The sequence below is a fragment of the Agelaius phoeniceus genome, chromosome 2 (assembly GCF_051311805.1).
Source record: "Agelaius phoeniceus isolate bAgePho1 chromosome 2, bAgePho1.hap1, whole genome shotgun sequence".
NCBI classification, from domain to species: domain Eukaryota; kingdom Metazoa; phylum Chordata; class Aves; order Passeriformes; family Icteridae; genus Agelaius; species Agelaius phoeniceus.
In genome coordinates, this window is record NC_135266.1 from 89967240 (window position 1) to 89991231 (window position 23992).

Here is a 23992-nt window from a genome sequence, read left to right on the forward strand (position 1 = left end):
CAGAGTCCCGTTTCTGAAAGGGTTTTTTTGTCTTTTTTTTTCCTTTTTTAAGAGCTTCATATATATATTTATATATATAAATTATTAGAATGTGTGTCAGGGCTCGGGAGTGCGTGGGGAACATCGTTTGGGTGGTTGTTTTTTTTTTCTTTTCCATAGCTGGGTTGTTGGTTGTTTTTTCCTTTAATGGTTAAGTAAATATATATATATATGGGGGACCAATCGAGAGATACAACTGTGAAATCAGAACACGCACGCGGGGGCAAGGGAGTCACAAGTTGCTACATAAAACTGCCACGTCTAATAGGATGTGCATGAGTTAAAGTACATCAATTAGGAGGGGTGAGGGGAAAGGGGCAGCCACCATCTTACAGACAGTCCCAGGACGCAGTGTCACCGCTCGGCCACGCCAGCTCTCCCCCCGGGGCTCAGAAGGGTCACGGTGCTGATGGCAGTCTCCAAAACAGTCTGCTGGTGCTTCGCACCTCATGGTCGTGCCCCTTCCCATCAGCTGGGGACAGCACAGCCCCCGTCCTGCAAACAGTCCTGCGGTGCTTTGCACCCCGATGGCTGGGGACCTTCGGCAGGCAGGAGAGACCTCTCAGCAAGGGACCTGGAACACTTTGTTTGCATCTGAAGGGATGTTGGGAGAATGGGAAGCTGCTCTGGCTAATCTGAAAAAGTTCCACGTTGCTTTTCTGTATCGCTAAGCAGTATCTTACACTTAAAGGGGGGCTGGGGGGTTGAGGAGGCATGTTGAAAAAAGGCTCTTTTGTGTTTGCAGTTATTTCTTGGCTGCACCTCCTCCTGCAGAAGCAGAAAAGGCAGGAGCATCCTGTATATGAAGTCCTGCAATGCTCTGCGCTTTTTATTTAATGCAACTGCTCCCCCAAAAAACAAAGGATGGAGCTCCTGCCACCCTGAATTCATGTCAGTCTTTGTCTTTCTGAGCTCTGTGCAGTGCTGATTCTCTTCTCTTCAAAGCTCAGCTGAAATCACGTACCAATCACTTCAGGTCCATTAGTGGTGTGTCAGTCCCTCCCCATTTTCTCTCCTCCACTTTTCCCAGGATGCCATCCCATACTTTTTGTCATCTTCTCTTGTACTCTACTGCATGATGGGATCAGGATGTGTCACTTTGCAGCTTCCCTTCCCCCAGGATTTGGTTGATTGATTGCTCCTCTTGAGAGAAAGACATGATGATGTCACACTGACAGTGGAAGTCCATTTAAAGGGGTTTGTCACTTTCCTTCTTCAGGTGACTAGGATAAAAAAGAGGAACAAGGTGATAGTGAAAGGAAAAAAAGGCAATTTATACCATTCCCTGCCTTTGTTCATCTGGACCCACACAACACTGCTAGCTCGGGAGGTTTTGTAGATCCTTGAAGTAGGAGATACTGTTGAAAAGGTACAGCATTCCACCTCTCCCTTTCCCAGTGTGCCTCCCTGTGCACTTGTGAATTCCTTGTCTTGGCAAAACCATCAAACCATTATAAATGTTTTGTATTTTGGCAGGGGTATCAGTTAGTCATAACTGCATTAACATGTGTGAAACACATAAAAGTTATCTCCCCCCTCAGAGGGGAGGAGCTGAGATCTCCCAAGGGATTGAATAGACACTTGCCAAGTAGACCTTCCTGGTGGCCAGCCACAGCTGTGCCCCGTGGCAAAGCGTCCCTGTTCCTGGTGTGGGCTTGGCCACAGCCACCCGCTCCAGGGGCAATGCTTCCCCGCTCCCACTGCCTGTGCCAGCCCCATGCCAGGGCTGGGCCTGGAGGTGTTCCTGAGAGGAGAGAGCAGCTCCACGCACCTGTAGTAGTCCTCCTGCGTGGGGAGTGGCACGCCGTGCAGGGGGTGGTGGGCGTGGAGCCACTGCTGCTGCTCCAGAGCCAGGCGCTGCAGCTCGGCCGACTGCGCGTGCATGGCCTGCAGCTGGTGCGCCGCTGACATGGGCGCCGACAGCGAGCCCGGCAGGTCCCTGTAGGGCGCAGCTGCAGCCAGAGGCGACACAGAGAAGACCCCAGTTAATGCTCCATCCAAGGCCCCACAGCTCAGTCAAGACCCTGCTGCACCCCCATTCCCATCCCTGCCCACATGCTCATCCTGGCAGCATGGGCCTGTCCTACGCTCTGTTTAACAGACCTCAGCCTGGTACTGTGACACCCCAGGACGCCCCTGCCCCTCGGAACTCTGCTGACACTCTCTGGAGGAGAACAGCAGTCCCTGTGACGTTCCTTACCAAAGAGCTGGTGGCGCAGCACTTCATTCTCATGTAGAGGGTGAGGCAGGAGAGGGTTGGGGATGGTTCCAGCCGGGTATGGTATCCGGGTAAGGTGTGATCCCGAGGCGAGGGGGTCGATTAGAGGGTGAACGGAGGCTGAGGCTGGGAAGAAAAGATACCACAAGATAATTGTCCCAGGCTTTGTAGCAAGTAACACAGAGACAGGCACAAGGCCTCACAAAACAGGTATGGAGAGAGGATCAGAGTGTGTTAGGGATGGAATGATTTCACAGCTAAACAACATAGTGTCATCTCCTTCTGAGTGTTACTCTTTTTTCCATCGAACTGCATGTGAACTAGTCTGGCAGAGCTCTGTCCCTACACTCCTCAGGAAGAAATACTGTTCTTTGGAAGTTCAGCAGGGTTCTGCAAGGACCTGCTCTGCAACTAGATCTACACCCCATATCATGCCCATCTGTCACCCTCAACTGCCATTCACGTGCATACTTGTACTGGGTGCTTTCTTTTCCAGATCTTATTCAGGACAGATTCTCTTTCTAGTGCTTTGGACTCCCAGCCAGACTAAGGTGCCCAGCCATAGATGGTAGAGAAAATGGACACTCACTTGTATCTTGTGCCATCTCTGACCACTTGCTCAGAGCCAGCATCTGTGACTGACACCAGACCCCACTGACTGCTCACAGCACCTGAGCAGGTGCAACACTTTTTTCCTATTGCACTGTAGCTTGGGCTTTGCTTCCCTGAGATTTTCATCCCTAAACATTTTACTTTGCTTTCCTGCAGGATGTGGAAATGGAAGGGACCATCATTCAATTCTGAAGAACAGCAGCCTCCAGTTCCTTATGATTAGCCCGCCTCCTAATCCATCCCACTATCTGCAGCCACTGTGAACCAGGATTTCATTAGTCCTAAGGACACTGCCAAAACTGTTCTAGAAGGGCTCCTGCTCCCTCTGCAGACTCCAGTCTAAGGAATGCAGTTCACAGCAGCACCACCCAGGAAGTCAGTGGGACTCCAGCACTTGTACTGTGGCCCCACAGATCCATAACAAAAGGACACAGTGCAAACAATTTTGTGGGCCACGGATCAGCAGTGTCAGTGCCTTAGGTGGGATGGGAGTGGGGGAAAGGAGAATGACCATGATGTTGGGCTCTTCTGGCAGAAGATCTATGGCCTCAGAGTTTAGTCTTGTCAGCTTTTAGGGTTCCCCAGGGCCAGAGGGACAGAGTGCAAGGAAGGCACAGTAGGACAGAAATCAGGGCTTTGCACAGGGCACCAGCACCACACGGCCCTTACCTGCATGTATGGCATCCTGCTGGTGGAGATGGAGGTGGGAGTGGATGTGGGAATGCTGATGATGATGAGGTGTCACATTGAGCATCTGCAGCCGGGCCAGAGGGTCATTGCTGAGCGCGGCCACCCGCTCGGCGTGCTGGCGTTCGGCCGCCAAGCGCTCGGCGTAGGACATGTCGGGACGAAGGGTGGGGCCGGCTGCCAGCGCCAGCCTCTCCCGCTCCAAGTGGCCCAGCCCTGGGTGGAAGGGAAAAGCGGGATGAAGGCCGGGGGCCGTCTGCAGACTCAGCCCGCCGTGGCGTGGGAAGGGATCCATGGCAGCGGCGGGCACGGCGTGGAGCTGCTCCAATTCGGCCGGTTTGACTTCAAAGCCAGGCTTGAGGCGTTCGCGCAGGTCCCGGTCCCTCAGGTCTCGTTCGCGGGCCTCCCGCTCCCGCAGCTCCCGCTCCCGCGTGGCCGGATCGCTGCTGTAGATGGCTGGCACGTTGTAGCCCAGCAGGCCCGGGTCCACGGCACCCAGGGGCACGTAGAAAGGGTGGTTGCGGTTGCTGGGGGACATGACGTGGGGCCGGGCGTACTCGCTAAGGGTGCGCAGAGCCGGGGTGTCGGGGCCCAGGTATGGGGGAACAGTCGCTACAGCACTGCCCTGCTCGAAGGAGGGGCGGTGGGGAACCGGCCCCAGGGACGAGCACTCAACTGGACGGCCCTCCTGGGCCATCTTCTGCAAAAGAGCAGAGAGACCGGCTTCAGGGTCCCAGCGGGGAGCGGCCGAGGGGGCCCTTGAGCATCCGCCCCGGCTGCGCTGCGGCAGTGGGGCTCCCAGACCTACCACACTCCTCTCCAGCTCCCGCTCCTTCTCCCGCTCCCGCTCCTTCTCCCGCTCCCGTTCTCGTTCCCGCTCCTTCTCTTCGCGGGCCTTCTGCTCAGCCTCTCGACGCACTTTCTCCACCAAGTCTGCTCTTTTCTTGGCCAGCTTGGAGCCGTCAAGGGGCACAAAGTACAGGTCTGTGCGGGAGCAGGAGTTGAAGCCACGGTCCAGGTGTTTGTTGAATCTGGGGATGAGAGGGGAAGCCTGTCAGTGCTGACAGGGCCGGTGAGCAGAGGTGGGGACAGGGACAGCTACTGTGGGAAAGGCACTGTGGGAACCTGAAGAGCATCATGAAAAAGGCAAAAGGGTGTAGCTGCACCTCAGGCTTGGGGTGATTTCCTCTTCCCTGCCCCATACGGCCCTCCCCATTCTTTGCAGAAACCAGTCTCCCCTCACCTGGCTGACTGGCTGGCATGGCTCGGCACATCCACCACCTTGGGGGGCGGCGAGGGGCTGCGAGCAGGGGGCATGGGGCTCTCCGGGGGCTCGTACTCTTCCGACGGCTCCTGCTTGATCTGAGCAGCGCTGAGGGGGAGCGGAGGTGGCGGCGGGGCCGGGGCAGCCATGCTCCCTGGCAAGGGTGGTGGGGCAGAGGGGGCGGGTGAGGGGGCTTTGTAGCCCCCTGCCACAGGGGAAGAGGCCACCCGGTAGCCAGGAGGGGTAGCTGCACGGAAAGGGGCAGCTGAGGAAGTGGGGGGCGAGCCCGGCTTGTAGGGGGCCGGGGGCTGGAAGGTGGGGACAGGGGAGGCCGCCCTCTTCCCATAGGGGGCCACAGCTGACGGGGGGACCGGGGGCGAGACCGTCTTGTACGGCGCTGCAGAGGGGGAGGCCATGGTGGCGATGACGGTGGAGAGGGTGGTGGCAGCAGAGGTGACTGGAGGGCCAGCCCCATGAGCAGGGGATGGGGGTGGCGGCGGGGGGAAGGTGTAGGTGGCAGGACTCTGCCCCGGTGGGTGCGTGCACATGCTGGGGTAGCTTCCCTGGGAAGAGGCAGCAGAGGAGGACGAGGAAGAGGAAGAGGATGAAGACGAGGAGGAGGAAGAGGGGGCAGCGGCCGCGGTGGCGGAAGGAGCCTGGCTGTAGGCGGCCTGGCTGTGGGGAGGGTAGAGCCGCAGCCCGTAGGTGGGATGGGAAGGGTGATGGCCGCTGGACTCCAGGCCGTGGGGGTAGCCCCCGGGGGGCTGGGGAGGAGCTGTGGCTGCTGGGGAGACGCCCCCGCTGCTCCCGTGACCGTGGTGGTGCTGCTGGGGAGGCTGCTGGTGATGGGGGGACTGGCCAGGGAAAGGCGCGGCGGGGTGGGAGCCGGCATTGCCCAGGGGGCGGCTGTAAGGGGGCGGCCCCTGGCTCCAGACGGGCTGCGAGGGCAGGGAGGGCTGGGTGTACTTGGGGGGCTGGCTGGAGACGGAGAGGCCGCTGGGCGGGGGGAAGGAGTGCCCGTAGGAAGCGCTGTAGCTGGGCAGGGGCTGGCCCGCCGAGGGCTGCGGGTACTGCGCAGAGGAGCTGGAGGGCGGCAGCGGTGGCGGCGCGTAGGGGTAGCGGGAGGGGGCCAGGGCCGGTGCCTTGTCCTGCCCCATGCTGTGGGGCGAGGGCAGGTGGCCGCTCAGGGCCTGCCCCACCATCCCTGGGGAGCTGGAGGCGGCCACTGCGTTGTTGAGGGGGCGCAAGGCCGGGGGAGGAGGCAGGTTGGAGGAGACGTGGGGGAAGGAAGGGGCCGAGGCCGGGGGGGCGGCCGGGGGGTTGGCTGGGGGCGTCTTTTGAGGAGGGAGCCCTCCTCCCACCGACGCCAGTGAGATTGGGGTGGTAGGGGGTGGATTGTGCTTGGCGCTGAGGGGCTGCTCACGAGCCCCTGGTGCTGGGAGTCCCCCCACTCCACTGGCAATTTTCGCCCCAACCTGGACCACATTGGCCGCAGGATAAAGGGGAGTGTGGGAGGAAGAGGAGGAGGAAGAGGAAGAGGATGAGGAGGAGGAAGGTGGAGCGGAAGGGGCAGTAACAGCAGAGGAGGAGGAAGAGGAGGAGGAGGAGGCCGGAGTCTGTGGGGCTTGAGCCTGGAAAATGCGTGAGGCCTGGCCCTCCAGCTGGGAATGGTAACTTCCTGCGGGGGGTCCCTGGGGGTGCACCTCTCCCGGGAGCCCAAAGCTGGGCTCCGGTGGGCGGGCCAGGCTGTCGGGAGGGGGAGCTCCCGGCGGGCTCTCGGGGAAGAGCGGGGGGTGGTGGTAGGAGTGAGACGGCCCCTGGGACAGCACAGAAGAGGAGTCAGAGTCGTTCTCCACGCTCCCAGGGCTGTAGACACTGGGCGAGGTGCTTCTGTTATCCTGGTCAATGTCCCGTGGGTCGCTGCTCATCTCATCATTGAAGCTGTGGCCATCAAGGCTGTCAACATCGGATGGGGATGGAGGACAGGGCAACTCCTGAAGCAGGAAGGAGGAGGAAAGGGGCATTATGAGGCCACCCAGACCACACGTGACACACTTCAAGCTCCCAGAGAACTTGTTTTCTGACCTTTCTCTGCCAACCCCAGCACTAGAAAACCTCACAGAGGAAAGGAGACATTGTCTGGCAAGGTACACATAACGCCAGTCCTCCTGCCTCCTTTTCAGTGCTCTCAGGTCCTTCATGAGCATTCCATGTTCAGGAAGGAGGTAGCAATGGGTACCTGTTGTAAAGAGGCAGTGATGGAGGGCAGGGAACTGTTACACACAAGGCTGAGAGGGAACAGATACAACACGGGCGACGGGCTGTTGGCCAGGACATGGTATCACCAGTGGCATGGAGCAGCACATGCCACAGTGTGCTGTGCCAGCACAGGCCCCAGACCCAGAATTGCTCTTCCTGCCCCTGCAGAGCTCTTCCTGCTCAAGGAGACCAGCTCCCACCCAGACCCCTCTCACTGTTCCACTCCTTATTTTCAGGAGTTCCCCCTGTGCTTCCCAAGCCCTGCTCCTCCCCACCACCTGCTGCCTCAGACAATGTGCACTGGTGATCAGCAGTCATCATGGGTGAGGGCAACTAACAAGTACCACTCTAAGCAAGGGAGGCTAAGCTGAAAAAATACCACTGCTGAGCTGAACAGACTGTCCATGTGGAGAAATTACAGAAGTGGAACCAAGGTGGTTGAATTAAAAGGATCTCTTAAGATGAGCAAGCATCCCCATGTTTGCAGGCCTTTAAGGCCAGTTCCCTAAACAGGACAACAGGGAATGGAGAAGCACAAGAGCTGAGTCTTCCAACCACCCAACCACCAATCCAGCCTGGTGCTGTCGCTGTTTTGGAAAAGCCCTGCCACGGCTCTGTGTGTGCATGAGCAGGTGTTGCATGACTGTCACCTGGAACCCACCGTGACTTAAGCACCTCCATGTCACACTGTGCTGGGGATCAGAAGGGACTGACTCCAGCCCAACCTGTGGCTGCACACACAGACAGGCTCTTAGCTCTAAGCTGGAAAAGGCAGGGCACCTCCCTGACAGCATAGCAGCCCCCTGAACACAAGGCAAATGAGACAGAGAGCCTCCATCTGCTCAGTCATCGCTCCTGGTGGCAGTTTTGTAGATGCCATTTAGGTTGGAAGAGCTGCAGTGGAAAACCCAAGGTGTTGGGGCTCCCAAGCAGCCAGAACCTCAAGCAGCACAGACAGGGAACTGCAGACTCCTTTGCTCTGGACTGGGCACATGCCAGCAATGACAGCAGGGAGTGCTCACCTCAGTTTTGGTTTTTTTGGGAGCATTGGTGTCCTCCCCTTCACTCTCTGAGATCTCTTCTGTTCGGCCCTGCTTGCTGCTCTTGGGGGTGCAGGATTCCTCCAACCGGCCTTTCTGCAAGGAGACAAAGAGAACATGGAGGTGGAGGGTCATGGGGAAATCTTCCAGGTCTTCACAGACTGCAGCAGGTGAGACACAGCCACCATGGCACGTGTGTCAATGACACTAGCAGAACAACATGGACCTAGCATATGGAAAAAATGAGCACTAAAAGAGTCTGGTGAGACTGGACATCAGTTCTTAGGAAAGTGCAAGATGGTGAGGATGAGAGCAAAGAGAGATTCTGCCCATTTCAGAAAGCTAACCCAGCACGGGCTACTTGTGGATCTCTTTTGGTTTGTGTCCCTGGATCCTCAAAGGGATCCCACCCAATCTGGGCAGTCCTTGGCCACCCCACACTTGTGTTCCAGCTGGTATTACCTTTGTCGCTTGTCGGGATTTCTCAGCCTTGCCATCACTGCTGGAGGTGCTGACACCACCAGGGGAAGCTCGACCCCGTGACCTGAGCTCCTCTCGGGGCCCCGGAGTCTCTTTCTTCCGTCCACTCCGCATTGACATCTAGGAGAGGGATCACTGTGTCAGTCCTCCTTTGCATCTCCCACCCCTCCTGCTCTGTGCCCAGCCTCCCAAAGCCCCTGAACCCCTTGCACTCCGCTGTGCCAAACTCATGGCCACTACCTCTGCAAGGAGCCTCAGTTCCAACCCACACCTCCAGCCTGGCTCTTGTGTCCCACCCCCTGTCCTACCCCACGTACTGAGTCCTTGTTCTGTCGTGTCTTCATTCTTTTGGGTGTGGGACCCCCATTCTCCTTGGCCCGGTTTGATGAAAACATAAATTTTTATGACTCCACAACCCCCTTCGGCTGTTTCCGAGGAGATGGAGATGGGCAGCTCTTCTGGAAAGGGGAATTACACCAACCAAGCAATGAGATCCTGCTGGATCCTGAAAGGCAGACAAGCAGATGAGGGGGGAGAAAGACTGAGTGAACTATAGAACACCCTTTCATGGTTTGCTATAGAAATATGACAAAATTATTATTGTTTCCTTATTTAGAGACTTGAGTCTGTTTACCAAGAATGCAATAAACTCTCCCATCAGTGTGGGAAAAGATTTGCCCACTGCCATATTCGATTTCCAATTTCTTGGAGTGATATGTGCATGAGGCAAGGTATTAATTTTTAATGGCTTCAAACTCAAAGAGGGCAGATTTATATTAGATATCAGAAAGAAACTCTTTTACTCTGAGGGTGATGAGGTACTGGAAGAGGTTGCCTCAGGGATCCCCCAACCCTGGCAGTGTTCAAGGCCAGGCTGGATGGGGTTTTGAATAACTGGGTCTTGTCAAAGATGCCCCAGTCCATGGCAGAGGTGCTGGGAATAGATGATCTTTAAGGCTCCTCTTAATCCAAGCCATTCTGTGATTATCTAATTCTATGATTTGGGTCCCAATAACGCTGCTTTGGAGGATGCAAGAAGGAACAGTTATCAGGATGTTATCTGTCTTCTGGAATAATTTTTGTATTTTCCTTTCCTTGGGGAAAAAATAACAGGAAAGTGTTTTAAAATGTTCCCAATTACAATTTTTCTGACTTTGTTAGCTCATCTTCGCACTTGCTGTCAGTGCAGAAAGTTACACCACCCTTACCTGGCCATGTGCTGCCCTTTGCTAGCCCTTTGTCATCTGTCACTCAGCAAGTGGCCTTTGCTGAAGGGCACTGTACAGCCCTGCCCTCTCCAGAGCACATCCACATGCACTCATGCAGTACCATGTTATGCAGGACATGTGACAAGTCTTGCTCGGGCTGTTCCATGCCCAAGGTACACAAATAGGTGCAAGAAAACACATCTAGCTCTGCTTTTACTCGACACCATCACCAGCTCTGTTTAGCCTGGTGTGCCTGCCTGCCAGGGCCTCCTCCTCCTCAACACTGGATGTTTCTGTGTACCAGACCGAGTCACACCCAGGGATGCAGAGTACATCCTTATACTTTGCAGCAGCGGGAAGATTTCTGAGATCCCTCCGGAACAATTTACAGCTTTGTGCCATGTCCAAAAGCATTCTACTGTAGATATTTAACACCCTGTTGTATCACACAGTTCCTGCTCTGGACTATGAAAGTACCATGTTTGTGTTAGCCTGGGAACTGGAGGAAATGATTCAGGGATACTGCTCCTGAAGTTAGCCTGCTTGAATCCAGCAAGATAAGGACCTTTTGCACTGCTCTGCACTGCACACACATAACCAAAAAGACTTTATCCTTCCCAAGCCTGTCATCTGAGTTGCTATACTGAGCCTCTGGAATGGACAATCTGAAAGACAAGGGAATGTGTCCCGTGGAAGAGGCACCAGCAGAAAAAAGCCACAACTACTGGGTTTTATTCTCTCATCTGGAAGCACAGAGGAATTTTGTGAATAAGAAGCCTATGGATTTGGCGCTCCTGAAGACCATCCCACACCTGGAAAAATCACCTTCCAGCCAAGCAGTGCAGGAGCAATCTGGATGACTTCCATTCCTCTGAGAAGGGAGCTGAAAACAGGGATCAGAGCAAAAGCACCTGACAGGAGAACTCTCAGATGTCCTGTGCAGCCCTGTTGCTGGACTGTGTGGCCCCAGGGTCACTGCTTTCCACTGTCTTCATCTGCCTAACCGTGAAACAGGAGTAATGACACTGGCCTGTCTCTCCTGGGGCTCCACATCTTCCCTGACCAATGCTTACAGAAACCCATCCGGAAGGTACTTAGGAAAATCAGGGGGTTGTTTGTTTTAATTCCATTAATATTTTATTTGACCTTCATCACAAGAGCCCCAGGGGGACTCATCCAGCATTAATTCCCACACACATCAATTCATTAACTGAGACCTCTTCTTTAATAGGAAAATAGCTGATGGTGGTTTGTAACTGACCTAATGGAGGCAGAGCCCACTCCCAATCCCCACCCACTGACTTGTTTAACAGGCTCATATTTCTGCCACGCTTTGGCCTTTTGGTTGCTAATTCAGCCAGTTACACTGATGCTATTCCAGATAAGTATCCAGTATCAACATTTCTTATGTGAAACAAACGACTGTCACACCTAAGGTGATCCTAATTTAACTCAGCTTTGACTCATGCCATGGTGGCAATCTGAACATATTAACTCAGCTCTGAAGGCACAGCAGCAGCAACAGCAGGCTACCAATGTCACTGCTCCCTGCATTCCACAGGGATACCACCCACGCCTCCCACACCAAAGCCAGAGTGATAACACAGCACACAGGTCTCGCTTCAGCTTTCCAGCAACCCTGGAATGACAATTACCATCCTCTTCCCAGAGAAGTCAGTCAGCAGGGAAATAACATGCAGCCAACCACACAAAACTTCCCTTTTTCAGAGGGATACCCACTCGTACTTATTCCAAACGCTGAATATGCAGTAAGAAACAAAGCCAGAAACAAATAGTGGTATTTCAAGAGACATAATCAACCACTGACTGAGGCGTAAGTTTCTGTCGCTTAGACAGTGAAGACTTTACTAAAATATGTAAGAGAACTGACGCACACATTATTAGTACAGCAGTATAGCAACTGTTATGGCCAGATGAGAGGATCAGAAATCTGCCTTCTAATTTTAACATCTATGAAATGAAAGCCTGCAATGTGAGCCTTTACAATTAGTAAGTTACACCTAACCCTTGCCATCACTGAAGATCCCTGCAAATGTCTCTGAAGGGTTCTTAGGGCTCCGCGGTTTTGGTTAGGAGGTGAGACGTGACAGGCCTGCTGTGGAAGGGTTAACCTTTCCCTGGCCCTGTGAAGCCTTCACAGGTTCTACTGAGTTATGAGGCATTGCGAATTGCAATTTTCTGTTTGCATTTCATACAACCCAGCTTGGCTTGGCTTATTGCCCAAACCCCTCCATATTCTCCGGTAAGCCCTGGTGAAGTCTCCTGCAAGCAACACACACTCAACAGGCATCCCCCACGTGGCATTCAAAATGGATCCTGCTCCTCCTCCTCCTCAGCTCCAAGTAATTCTCCTTCCCAAAGCCTGGACCGTCCTGCACCACCAGCCAGAAGCTTATGAGGTTCAGCTTTTCTTTTGTTGAAGGACACAGATGGGTTCTCTCCTTCCCAGGCTGTCATGTGGAGCAATTCTCCCAGGTAACCAAACTGGAAACAAGTCCATCTCAAATGAGAAGCACTCAGGTTTTACCTCTTAGAAAGCAGGCTGAATGTTTGTCCTTGGCTCAGGAGAGCATTTACACATTAGGCTGTGGCTTTGAGGAAATAAACTTTCCTAGACGGCGACAGAAGCAGAGGAAATGGGAACCAAGTTTCTGGGGTGGTGTTTGAGGGCTTGGCCAGAAGTGTAAATGACAAACCAAAGCACTGCACACGCTGGGGCTACACCCAGCAGCACATTTCCGGCAGCCAGGAGCCCGTTTCCACTGAGACCAGGAAGACAGGGCCATGCAGGGTTCTGACACTTCAGCAGGTGCTCAGTGGCAGAGCAAGCCCCAGGATGCACAGCCCAAGTCCAGGGCTCCAGCCTGCTTGAGAAGATCAAATGCCAGCTAAGGTCCAGCTAGCCCTCTCTGGGGCCAGTGCCAGCAGAAGGGAGAGATGAAGGCTCCCAGCATCAGTGTCATTTAAGAAAAAGAGCTAACATTATCCCCTTTTTGGTTTATTTACTACAGACAAAGCCAGCTTTCACTAGATAGTAGTCCATGCAAGTAGATGCTAGTCAATGGAAGTTTGGAGTAAGGAGTCAGTGGAATGCCTGCTTTAACCTAAGTACAGATGTTCTGAAGTGCAAACCCCTTGTCTTCTTCATTTGGGAACTGTTTAAAGTACACAGTGACTACTCTTTAAGTAATTTCCTGAAATGTAGGAATCACATCCAAAATCCTACGTGAAATCCAAGGTATTTGGTATGCAAAGGCGGGGATTCAGAAGTCAGATGTGAGAATTAAACTGAGTCTGCTTCTCTGCAATTCAATAGCTCTCTGTTCCCATCCTGTTTTTTCTCTTCCCACTTCTACAAAGAGATGGACTAGCACTGGAGGGAAGAACCAGGGTGGCAAAACGAACACAGCTGCTTTTTAACACATTGCAGATGCTGAAAAGTGTCCTGAAAATAAGCTGGAATGTTAACTGATGGATCCCTCTTGATGGGTAAAGATCACTAAGAAGAAGAGCAGTATGTATAACACAACTGCCCAATGAATGATGGTCCCAAATATTTTTAACTCCTCTCTCAATCTGTCTCATTTTGTAAAATGAAGGGAAATTTTCCAGAAACGTAATCAGTTTTAACAATTGTGTACAGTCTTGAAAACATTAAGTTTTGTCCCAGATACTACAATCAGATAACCTGAAGTACAGTATTTCCCAATGGCTAATTACCTGATTTCATGCTTGAACCCTGGCATTTCACTATAGGGCATGATGGAGAAAGAAAGGGAAGGAAGAGGAAGGGCACCATGTTCAGTGTTGGACAGCAATGAGAAAACAGGCCAGGGTTGAGGTTGCACATCACTGTCTTTTGATACATACCTGGAGCATGACATTACTGTAAAAGGGAAAATGACTCTGTGAGCAAAGGGATTAGGATGCCAAAATGGTTGAATACCAAGATGGCAAACATTTGTGGCTAATATTATCATGGGTGTGAATATTGCCATGACTGGCAAATCTCCTGTATTCAGTAAATCTTGTTAAGAATAAATACACGAAGGTATACAAATGAAAGGTAGTTTTCAAACAAAGGCATTTTTCTGTCTCCTACAAAGTAACTACAACATTGGGTGGATGCAGGGGCTGTGAACTCAGGCTGGGAAGTGAATTAATCAAGGAACAGGACTCCTGCAGGTCACTCTCATGCAGGTCACTGCACCCAGAGACCCCAGGATCAGAGCACACACCTCCCAGTCCTCTGCAGAGCCTTCCACAAGGGCTGGGACAGGCACATCCAACCTCCAGCAGCCATCAGACACAGGCAGGAAGGGCTGAGACCTGCCCTGCCAGCGAGGTTTGGAAGCACAGTGTTATGTGGCAAACTCAGACAGAAACACCTACAACACAAGTGCAAACTGTGACTAGTGCTCAAGAGGTCAAAATATAAATCTGGTATGAAAATAGTGACAGCTGTCGATTTTTGTTACTTTCCATAAAGACACTGATTTCATACTGGCAGTGTACTGGAATTTCACTGGATTCTTCTGTCTTCAAAATATTATGGCATAGAATGGGTCACTATGTGATGTGTTAAAACAAATTTTAACAATAAATGTAAATGTATGCTTCCAGAAACTCCATTCTGTGCCAGAGGGTGAATCACACACACTTTTAATACACAAGCTGAATGGACTCTCTCAATTTACGTCTATCTATCTATGTAAGAGCTGATTCACAGTCCCATCCTAAGAAATCAGATTTGAGACCACCTGAGGAAACTGAACATGAACAAGTCCATGGGACCCAATGAGATGCATCCCACAGTCTAGAGGGAGCTGGCTGACGTAGTTGCCAAGCCAGTCTCCATCATATTTGATAACTGTATGGATGGCTCCATCCAAAGAGTTCACAGTTCAATGCCAAACTGGAAACCTTGAGCCAGTGGTGTCCCCCAAGGATCTGGGACCAATACTGTTTAATATTTTCATCGATGACACAGATGGTGGGATTGAGTGCACTCTCTGCAAGCTTGCAGATAACACCAAGTCAAGTGGTTGATAGGCTAAAAGGAAGAGATGCCATCCAGAGGGACCTTGACAGGATTGAGGAGTAGAGCCATGAGACACTCATGAAATTCAACAAGGTGAAGTGCAGGTCCTGCACATGGGTCAAGGCAATCACCAGGATCAGTACAGGCTGGGGAATGAAGAGGCTGGGAGCAGCCCTGTGGCAAAAATCTTGCAATAGAGGTGAACAAAAAATTGTGCATGAGCTAACAATGCACACTTGCAGCCCAGAAGGCCAAATGTGTCCTAAGCTGCATCGAAACCAGCATTGGCAGCAGGGTGAGGGAGGGAATTCTGCCCCTTTGCTCTGCTCTGGCAAGACCCCAGCTGGAGTGCTGCATCCAGCTCTGGGGTCCCCAGCACAGGAAGGACAGGGACCTGGGACAATTCCCTGAAAGGAGAGTGTAGCCAGGTGGGGATCGGCCTCTTCTCCCAGGCAACAAGTAATGGGACAAGAGGAAATGGCCTCAAGCTGTGCTAGGGAAGGTTCAGACTGGACATCAGGAAGAATTTCTTCACTGAAAGGGTGGTGCGGCCTTGGAATGGGCTGCCCAGGGCAACAGTGGAATCACCATCCTGGGAAGTGTTCAAGAAATGACCAGACATGGCACTCAGTGCTATGGCTTAGTTGACAAGGTGATGTTTGGCCAATGGTTGGACTTGATGATCTTGGAAGTCTTTTCCAACCTTAATGGTTCTGTGATTCTGAGATTTTAAGCATGTAAAGGTGGCTTATAAGAAAGGCAGAGAGACAAATTTCACCAGGGCTTGCAGTGACAGGACAAAGTGCAATGGTTTTAAACTGAAAGAGGGCAGGTTTAAATTGAATATAAGGAAGAAACTCTTTTCTATGAGGGTAGTGAAACACAGGAACATGTTTCCCAGAGAAGCTGCGAATGCCCCAACCCTGTAAGAGTTTAAGGCCAAGATGCAAGGGACCAGGAGCAACCTGGTCTAGTGGAAGGTGTCCTTGCCCATGGCAGGGGGGATGGAACTGGATGATGTTTAAGGCCCCTTTCAATCCACACCAGTCCATCATTGTATAAAATATCCTAAAATTATTCCAAAATAACACCTCCCATGCAAAAAAAAAAAAAAAAAGACTCATCTTGAGGCAACAGCTTCAATCCTTCTTACATGTACTTGTTGGCAAATTCACTTATCAGGCTACCTATGTGCTCCTTCTCTGCAGTAAAATAATAAATAAAAATTAAAATGCTCACAATTCAGGAAAGGGTGCCAAATAAGAAGACTAAAAATAACTGTGCAGAGCACTGGCAGTCTTAGGAGATAAAGCTAGTTTACATTTTATTAAGCCTATATTAATGTTTTGTTTTCTTAATTTTGCACAACCATGAGGAGCAAGAATGTTATTTTGAGTATGAAAACTCTGATTCTGGAAACTCCATTAAAATAAAAATGTATCTGTTAAAAAAAATTATGATTAACAGAGTGAAATAACAGAGCTAAAGCAAGGTAATAAATAATAAAAATATTCATGCATTTAACAATAGCTTAATTTACAGCATAGAAGAAGATATTAATTTTTGCAAAAGCAACTGAAAATAAAGTTTGATTCACTAAATGAAGGTTAGATGTACTAAAGAAGGTTATGTTAATCGTAAAACAATTCCTGAGGGCACAGTAAAATGACTGTTAAGTATGTAACAGATTTACTTAAAAATCCCAGAAGAATCATTCTGTCTCCCCAGAGGAGGGCTTCCAGATCTCTCGGAGATACAGGCTGGCAGAGCCCAGTGCTGGATCAGGAAAAAAAACCACACTGGGCTCTGCCTTCTGCAAGTGGGATGGAGCCTAGAGATGCATGCTCCAGAGGAAGGACACATCACATTCCCCACACTCACTATTTTATGAAGTGCAGCATCTTCTATATTTGCAACACCTGAGCACACCTTACCTGTGGAGCTGTTAGGGGCCAAGGGTTTGTGTAACACCTCACAGCCCTCTTTTGATACACAGATGTCCCTTTGATAAAAATGCAAAGCAAATTACTCAGAGACATCACAGGATGGTTGCCCAGAGAGTCAAAGGAGGATGCCAGAGCTGGAAGGGACATCCAGACTCTGAGCTGACCAGTGCAACTCAAAAGTGATATCCTCTGGATATAAGAGGCAGATCCATGAAATGGCACCTCGGCATCCAGCAGCCATCGAGAAAGTAAACTGCATGCTACAATTTCCTGAGGAGAACATCATTATGCCCCCACACAAACCTATGGCTTTCCCACATCTTGAAATGTGTGTGCAATTCTGCTTCTTCCATAGGAACCAGAAGGGGCAATGAAGAGGCATGACTGAGTGGGTTAGACATCTCTGTCCACAGAAAAGGTTATTGAAGTGAGGATGTGACTGGGGGCCATAAAGCCATATATAAAAATTAGAAGTTAGGTAGGAAATATTTTCTTTACTGTATTATCCAGGACAAATTTGATGACCCTCAAACAACACTACAAAGAAACACGTTCAAAACCATTTAAAAAGAAAGAGTAGTTCTTGAAACAGATGGCTGCAGAATTTCCAATTAAAGGACACCATGGGTGCTAGTAGGTTCTATGTGTTTGATGGGGGACTGGAGAGTTTCATTCAAGAGAGAATCACTGTCACTTTCTGGATAGCTAGAAACCGTATCTGGCTATGGCAGGTCCTCTACTGAAAACAGCTGGAAGCTGTAGAAGTATCACAGGAAAATGGCACAGGATTGGATTGGATTAGATTACACCAGATTAGATTAGAAAATTACATTATTAGATTAATGGTTGGACTCAATGATCCTGGAGGTCTCTTCCAACTAAATGATTCCATGATCTTGCAGCCACTGACCCAAAGGACACCCTTCAGATTCTCTGTTTCCAGGGATTCATGACTGACAGCAAAGACAACACGAGAGCCACGTGTGCCAAGGGCAAGCATGTGAACAGGATGAAGATGGAGAGACACATCCAGAAGGAAAGAAGTGAACGAGGGCAAAGGAAATGGGCAGAGGAACAATAGTACAGCAGATATGAGTCACTGGTAAACTTCAAGTCACTCCCAGGCTTGGGATCCCACAGTTTCTCCTTGGTCTACTGGCCAAGGACTGGCCAAGTGGGATGATCCTGACCTCATCCCTCATCTCTCATCCCGGAAGTCTGAAAAGGCTTTTCTTGAATGATGAAATCCACCAGTGCACAGAGAAAGGAATATTCTTCAGGAGCAGGAAAAGAGAGGTGATTTTCACCAGACTATACACAGGATTGGTAAGGCAATTATGGGAGTAGTGCATGCCATTTTTATCTGTGTACTGCAAAAAGGATGCTGACAAATTGAGAAATTTGATTAACTCCTCCCCCTTATAACCTTAAGCTAAATAAATATAGCTTACCTGAGAAAATGTTAAACGGAGACTTGAAGATGGCCTATGAGCACTACAAAGGAAGATTTCTGACAGCTCTTTAACCTACACAACAAAGACCCCCATATCCAATGGATAAACCCAGACAAATCGAACAGAGGAATGGTGCAAAATTTGAAAAGCAGGAAAATCAATCACTTGAAAAACTTGCATAGGAATGCAAGAAGCGTATCACTGAAAATTTTAAGGGTTTTCTTTTCTTTTATTGTAAAATAAATGCTCTTAATATTTTCTGCACCGACCATCCAGTTGATGAGAACAGGTTTTTCAATACTAAACTCATTAGTAGTCATAGAATTTGGCCAAAAGGTGATGGGGTCTAGCTAGCTTTGGTGAAAATGGACTTTGAAAGCAATGGTCTAGCAATGTATGAGGAAAGCCTGGATAAACCATTCTTCATGGAGGGTGGGCCCTCTTTATGTGTCTGGCAAACCCTGAATAATTCTGAGGTAAATCACTTCATCTGTTGCACTGCCTGAAAGAAAAAAAACAGCAGTATATCCAAAATACTGTGCTATAGATACACTTTATATCCAATACACTCTGCTATATATATCAATATAAAATTTAATAACTATATAACATTATATTTTATACAAGATATATTATATTATACAAACTACCATATATATTGTGAGATACACACACACATAAATATATATACACACATAAAGTAAATCCAATTCACTATCCAAACAGAAGAAGGTTGCTCAAATGCAACCTTCACTTAAGTGATCTATAGTGCAGAAAGACCTTGTGGAAGAAACAGGCTATCACCAGTGCACTGTACAGCAGGGAAGTACAAGTCTAAAATTTTCCAGCTAAACTCTCTGTGATGAAGAATGTCACCAGGGCGAGAGACATGAAGTAAGATTGAGAGCAACCAGCTCCCCTTCTTCAGCAAAGCCCAGACAGACCATCATTGGCTGAAATTGCCTGGAGAAGATATTGCAGTTAGCCTTTGGTTTGTAGGTGAAAATACTGCCACAACAATCAATCAAACATTGATATTTTTACAGGAGGAGACAACAACAAATCAGTGTTTGCTGCCACAACACACACAGAAAACACACAGTCAGAAACTTCTGCAGGATTATCAGAGCTTGAAGCTAGGCACTGCTTCTGAAGGGACCACTTCCTCACAAAGTTGACTTCTGTTGAACTTAAAACATGGCCAAATCCTTATCCACAAACAACTGAAGCCCAAACCAGACTGGTAGGGAGGTGAAGCTCAAGCCACTTGAACTGGAAACACCCCCTTCTGTTTCACCATTCTCCATACACACCTCACTGACAACATGGGCTGTGGGCCCACCACTGCCCAACATGTGACTGGAAGGACAGAGAGATTCTCCAGTGCTCATCTCAACGGGATAAGAGCAGTGGGACATGCACCTGGCCAGCCTGGCAACACATGCCTTGGCACTGCTGAGCCTCAGGAGGTCAGGGAAGGCACTGAGAGGGAGCACCTCGTGTTCATGTTAAACCATCTGCTGTGACCAGACTCCAGCAGGAACCTCAGGAATTAGTTCTGCAGAGAATACCTACCCTAGGTGTGCTCACTTGGTTAAGAGCGTGACTTCTTCAGAGATGCCTTTACTTTTGAACAGTCAGAACTTGTGTTGCTTTCTCCTTCAGCCTTTAAGAAGTTTGTAAAGCACTGCTATTTTGTACTTCACTAGACATAGTCTTCAAGAAGTACAGATGGAAGAGATAAAGTGATAAACACAAGAAATATATATGTCACACTTCCAAAGCATCTCCTAATGGAGGAAGAATGAGACCAGAAAATTCAATGAAAGCAAGAAAATAGTTTATTTGTCCAAAAGAGATTGGGAGAAAGAAATGAACTGGGGAAGATAAAGTCTGACAGAAGAGAAAACCAGGTTCTCAGAAGAAAAGGCATTACACAAGGAGGAATAATATAAACTGGACAAACATGCAGGTAGGTATTTAAGGAGGGGCACAGCTCAACATGTGCACAGACCAATTCCAGAGATTGCATTTGCAAACATTATTACACCCCAGACCTGGTAAATAAATAAACCTTCGCTGCACAGCTCTGTATTCCACATGGACTGCTCCTCTCAACTCCACCTCCATTCCCAAGAAAAACACTGATGAACATGAGAAGGCTCCAGGACAAACTGGGAAGTTGTACAAGGAGTGTCAGGAGCTGAACTTTGGGAGGAGAAAAACCTGCCTGATGTATTTCACCCACAAAATAAAATCAGGATGGAATATTTCAATTGGAAGGGACCTACAATGATCACCTAGTCTGACTGGACTAGATGCTCCTCCTCCTCCTCTTGAAGAACAATACAGATCAGGCTGCTTTTAGTGCAGCAATCTCACCATGCTATAGAATCACAGTTCCTTGCATGACCATTATCATTTTGGAATACAAGTACACCCACAAGAAATATTATCGTAACTCCTTGCTCAGGCAAACCTAAAGGTGAGAATGCAAGAACCTTTCAGAGGTATCCAAGGGGTACAAAACCGAGGGGAGGAGGCAAATGCATATGAAGAGAGGTAAAGGCAGGTCACTGCAGCAGGTTAAACCTGTTCATCTTGTTCATTAAGATTCACTGCACATTTAATTTTCAAATGTTGGAGGTTTTTTATAATTTCCAGCAAGACCCATGGTACTACAAGTTCACTCTTTGGCCATGCTTGAAAAGCTCCATCATGATTCATAACTGGGAAAGTCTGGTTTCAAAGATCAGGTCATTCCTAAGAACTTGGGGAACCACACAAATGATTGGTTGTGCCATCACTAATGACAGACACAAAATAACATTAACAACTTGGCCAAGAAACAGGACAAGAGAGAACGAGAATAATTCCAAATGAACAATTTGATCATTCACATTTACAAGTGTCCCATCCATGGGTAATGACCGTGGAGCTCCAGCCCGTTGGGAATGTGTGTGCAGCACAGCAGTGATTCACAAAACCCTCGGGCTTAGAAGAAAAGAGAGTCCAGCCTTCAACTCAGCTGTGGGATTCTCTAGTGGGAGGTCAAGGCTGAACTCTGCAGCTTTAGGCAACACACACCTGAAGGGTGTGTAACCATGCTCCAGCACTCAGGTGGACACAAAAATGAACGGCATTTCCAACTTCTCCTTCACTCTCCTGATGCACACCTCAGGATAATGGCCCACTACACTCTCCTCACTTTTTTAAGGCTGGAAAGCGTAGCAGCTCCTTTTGTGATCCACCCAGTACAACCCAGAAATAATGACAACAGATTCGGGTGCCGAGCTCAGTAAGGACACGTTGCTTCTCAAGGCACAGCCCAGCAAAAAACAGACCCTGCAGACAAAAGCCCTACAAATTCTTACAGTAGCCATCCTGGCAAATGAGGAATCGGCTGCGGAACTCAAGGCAGCCACGGCACTGAGGCAAACGCAAGGAAAGACACTGCCCATCTGGAAAGCAACTTCGGGAACGTACAATAGCTACCAAGGCACAACTCCACGGCGAGCAAAGGCGGCGTGCAAAGTAATGCCACGGTGACCAAATGGCTGCCACTTCAACAGCACAGCGGCCACTCGGCAAAATACAGCCGGCAATTCGCCGGGAAACAGCAGCCGAGCCGGCCAGAGGCCAGCAAGCCAGAACAGCCACCGGCTCCGTGGCATAGCCAAAAGGGCGACGTGGGGAATGGCACTTCTCCAGGAATCCTGAATAACAAACGGACAACCAGCCGGACACACCGAGGATCTGGGCCGGTTCAATCGGAGCGCAGCCGCCACCGCGATGCCACCCAGCCGTACGGGGTCTGGCCAGCGCCCCGGTCCCCAGGCGGCACCCTGGCGTGCCAGAGGAGGGGGCAGCGCCAAGGGGCGAATCCCAGCCGTGCCCGCTGCAGCCACGGCGAGGGGAGCCGACACTCTCTTCGGTCCCCCGATGGAAACGTTATTCCCAGCTCCTCCTGCCCGCTCCCCGGCTGCACCTGGGCAAGCGGGGACAATACGAGCTCCCCGCCGAAGGCAGGCGGGGCGGGAGCCGGTCCCCTCCGGCGCTGTGCCGCCCTCCTCCCGCACGGCGCCGGGCCGCAAACTCCCAACTCCCGCCCGCCCGCGCCCCCCGGGCCCCTGCCCCCGCCGAACTTCCCGCCGCAGGGAAGGGGGGCTCCGCGGGCGCTGACGTCACGCCGGGCGCGCGGCGGGGGGTGTCCCCGCCCCGGGACCCCCGCGGCGGGCGCGGAGCCCCGCGCGACCCCCGCCCCCCGTTCCGGAGGGAAGGCGCCGCGCCGCCGTCCAGCGCAGCCCAGCCCGGGTGCGGGGCGAGCCCCGGGAGGGCAGCGCCCCCCGGCGATGCCGGAGCGCCCCGAGACGCGGCCGGGACCCCCGCCCCGCCGAGCCCCCGTGCCCCGCGGCACTGTCCCAGCTCCTTGCCGGCCCTTGGCCGCATCCGCGCCGGGGCAGGGACCGCCGGGGACCCTTCCCCAGCGCCGCGGGGGTTAATCGCACTCTCGCCCCTCCTGCCCCCCCAAGTTTGGTGTTCCCCCCCCTCCGCGCCGCCTCGCTCCCCATCCCGACAGACGGACCGGAGGGCTAAAATCCAGCCGCGAAAGAATGCAGCGAGTGGGCGACAATGACAAGCGGGGCGGGAGCGGCTGGGAGCGGGCGAGGGACTCACCGGCGGCTCCTGAGGGGAGGTCGAATGAAGGGAGGAATGGAGGCGGCGAGGAGCGGGGGGCAGGGATTTAAACGCTGCCCCCCCTTCTTTTTTTTTTTTCCTTTTTTTTTTTTTTCCCCTTTCCTCCCTCCTCCTTTTCCGCGCTCCCTCGTTTCCTCTCGCGGCTCCGGAATAACCGGTCGGTGGCAGCGACAGCGGCTCCGGGAGGGGGGGTGCGGCGGGGAGAGGGGCCCCCCCGCCCCGCGGCTGTGTCGCCCCCTCTCCCGCCGCGCTCAGGCGCCTCCGCCTGCGCCCCGCCGCCCTCCCATCGCTCCCACCGCTGCCCGCCTTAGCCACCTCCCATTTCCGAAGGGCCCAGAACGAGCCCCCTCCCCCGCCCCTCCGCTCCGCGCTCGCCGCCGCCCCTCCCCGCGAAACACCCCACACACCCCGCACCCCCAACCCACCCGTGGGCAGCGTGGGACGGGGGAGGAGGAGACGCGGGCGCGGGGCGAGCAACCGGCCCGGCCCCCGCCCCGGCCGCGGCCGCGCCCCGCACCGCTGGGCCCCCGGCGCCGGCACAAAGGCCGGGCAAAGCGGGGCAGAGAGAGCCCGGCGGGGCGTTTTTGGGAGGACGGGACCGGGGCGGCCGAGGGCTGCGGGGGGGTGGCGGCCGGCCGGGGCTGCGGCGGGGCCTCCCGGGGGGCGGGGGCGGCGGCCGCCCGACGGGCGCTGCTCATCGGCGTGCGGCCGCGCGCGCATCCATCCCCCCGATCCCGCTTCCCATCCCCCGCCCGGTTGCCAGGCAACGGCACAAAGGGAGCGCGAGCCTCGTGCGGGGGCCGCTCCGCACTGCCCGCACCGGGGCCGGCCCCCCCGGCACACGCACACACGGCGGCGGCGGCGGCGGCGAGCGGGGCCCCCCTGGCACACGCACACGCACACGCACACACGGCGGCGGCGGCGAGCGGGGCCCCCCCGGCTCACTCGCGCACGGCAGCGGCGGGATGCGGGATCCGGCTGGCGCGGGCCTCGCCCGAGCGGCGCCACATCGCCCCCCCTGCCGC

General features: G+C 52.1%; 1 protein-coding gene across 3 annotated transcripts; it reads right to left on the reverse strand.

Moving 5' to 3' along the window:
* Positions 1-5: 5 nt before the first annotated feature.
* ATN1 (atrophin 1) lies at positions 6-23532 on the reverse strand. Of its 3 annotated transcripts, none has more exons than XM_077174204.1 (10): positions 23393-23532; positions 8917-9104; positions 8582-8719; positions 8102-8215; positions 4800-6814; positions 4365-4587; positions 3539-4256; positions 2240-2383; positions 1811-1991; positions 6-1262 (listed from the first exon to the last, which is right to left on the reverse strand). In XM_077174204.1, the coding sequence occupies exons 2-10, from the start codon at positions 8992-8994 to the stop codon at positions 1229-1231; spliced, it is 3645 nt and encodes a 1214-aa protein (XP_077030319.1). In that variant the 5' UTR covers positions 8995-9104; positions 23393-23532; the 3' UTR covers positions 6-1228. The 3 variants fall into 3 exon arrangements, with proteins under 3 accessions (XP_077030319.1, XP_077030318.1, XP_054510629.2); XM_077174203.1 differs by lacking the exon at positions 23393-23532 and adding an exon at positions 22947-23231; XM_054654654.2 differs by lacking the exon at positions 23393-23532 and having other exon boundaries at positions 8917-8958.
* Positions 23533-23992: the final 460 nt, after the last annotated feature.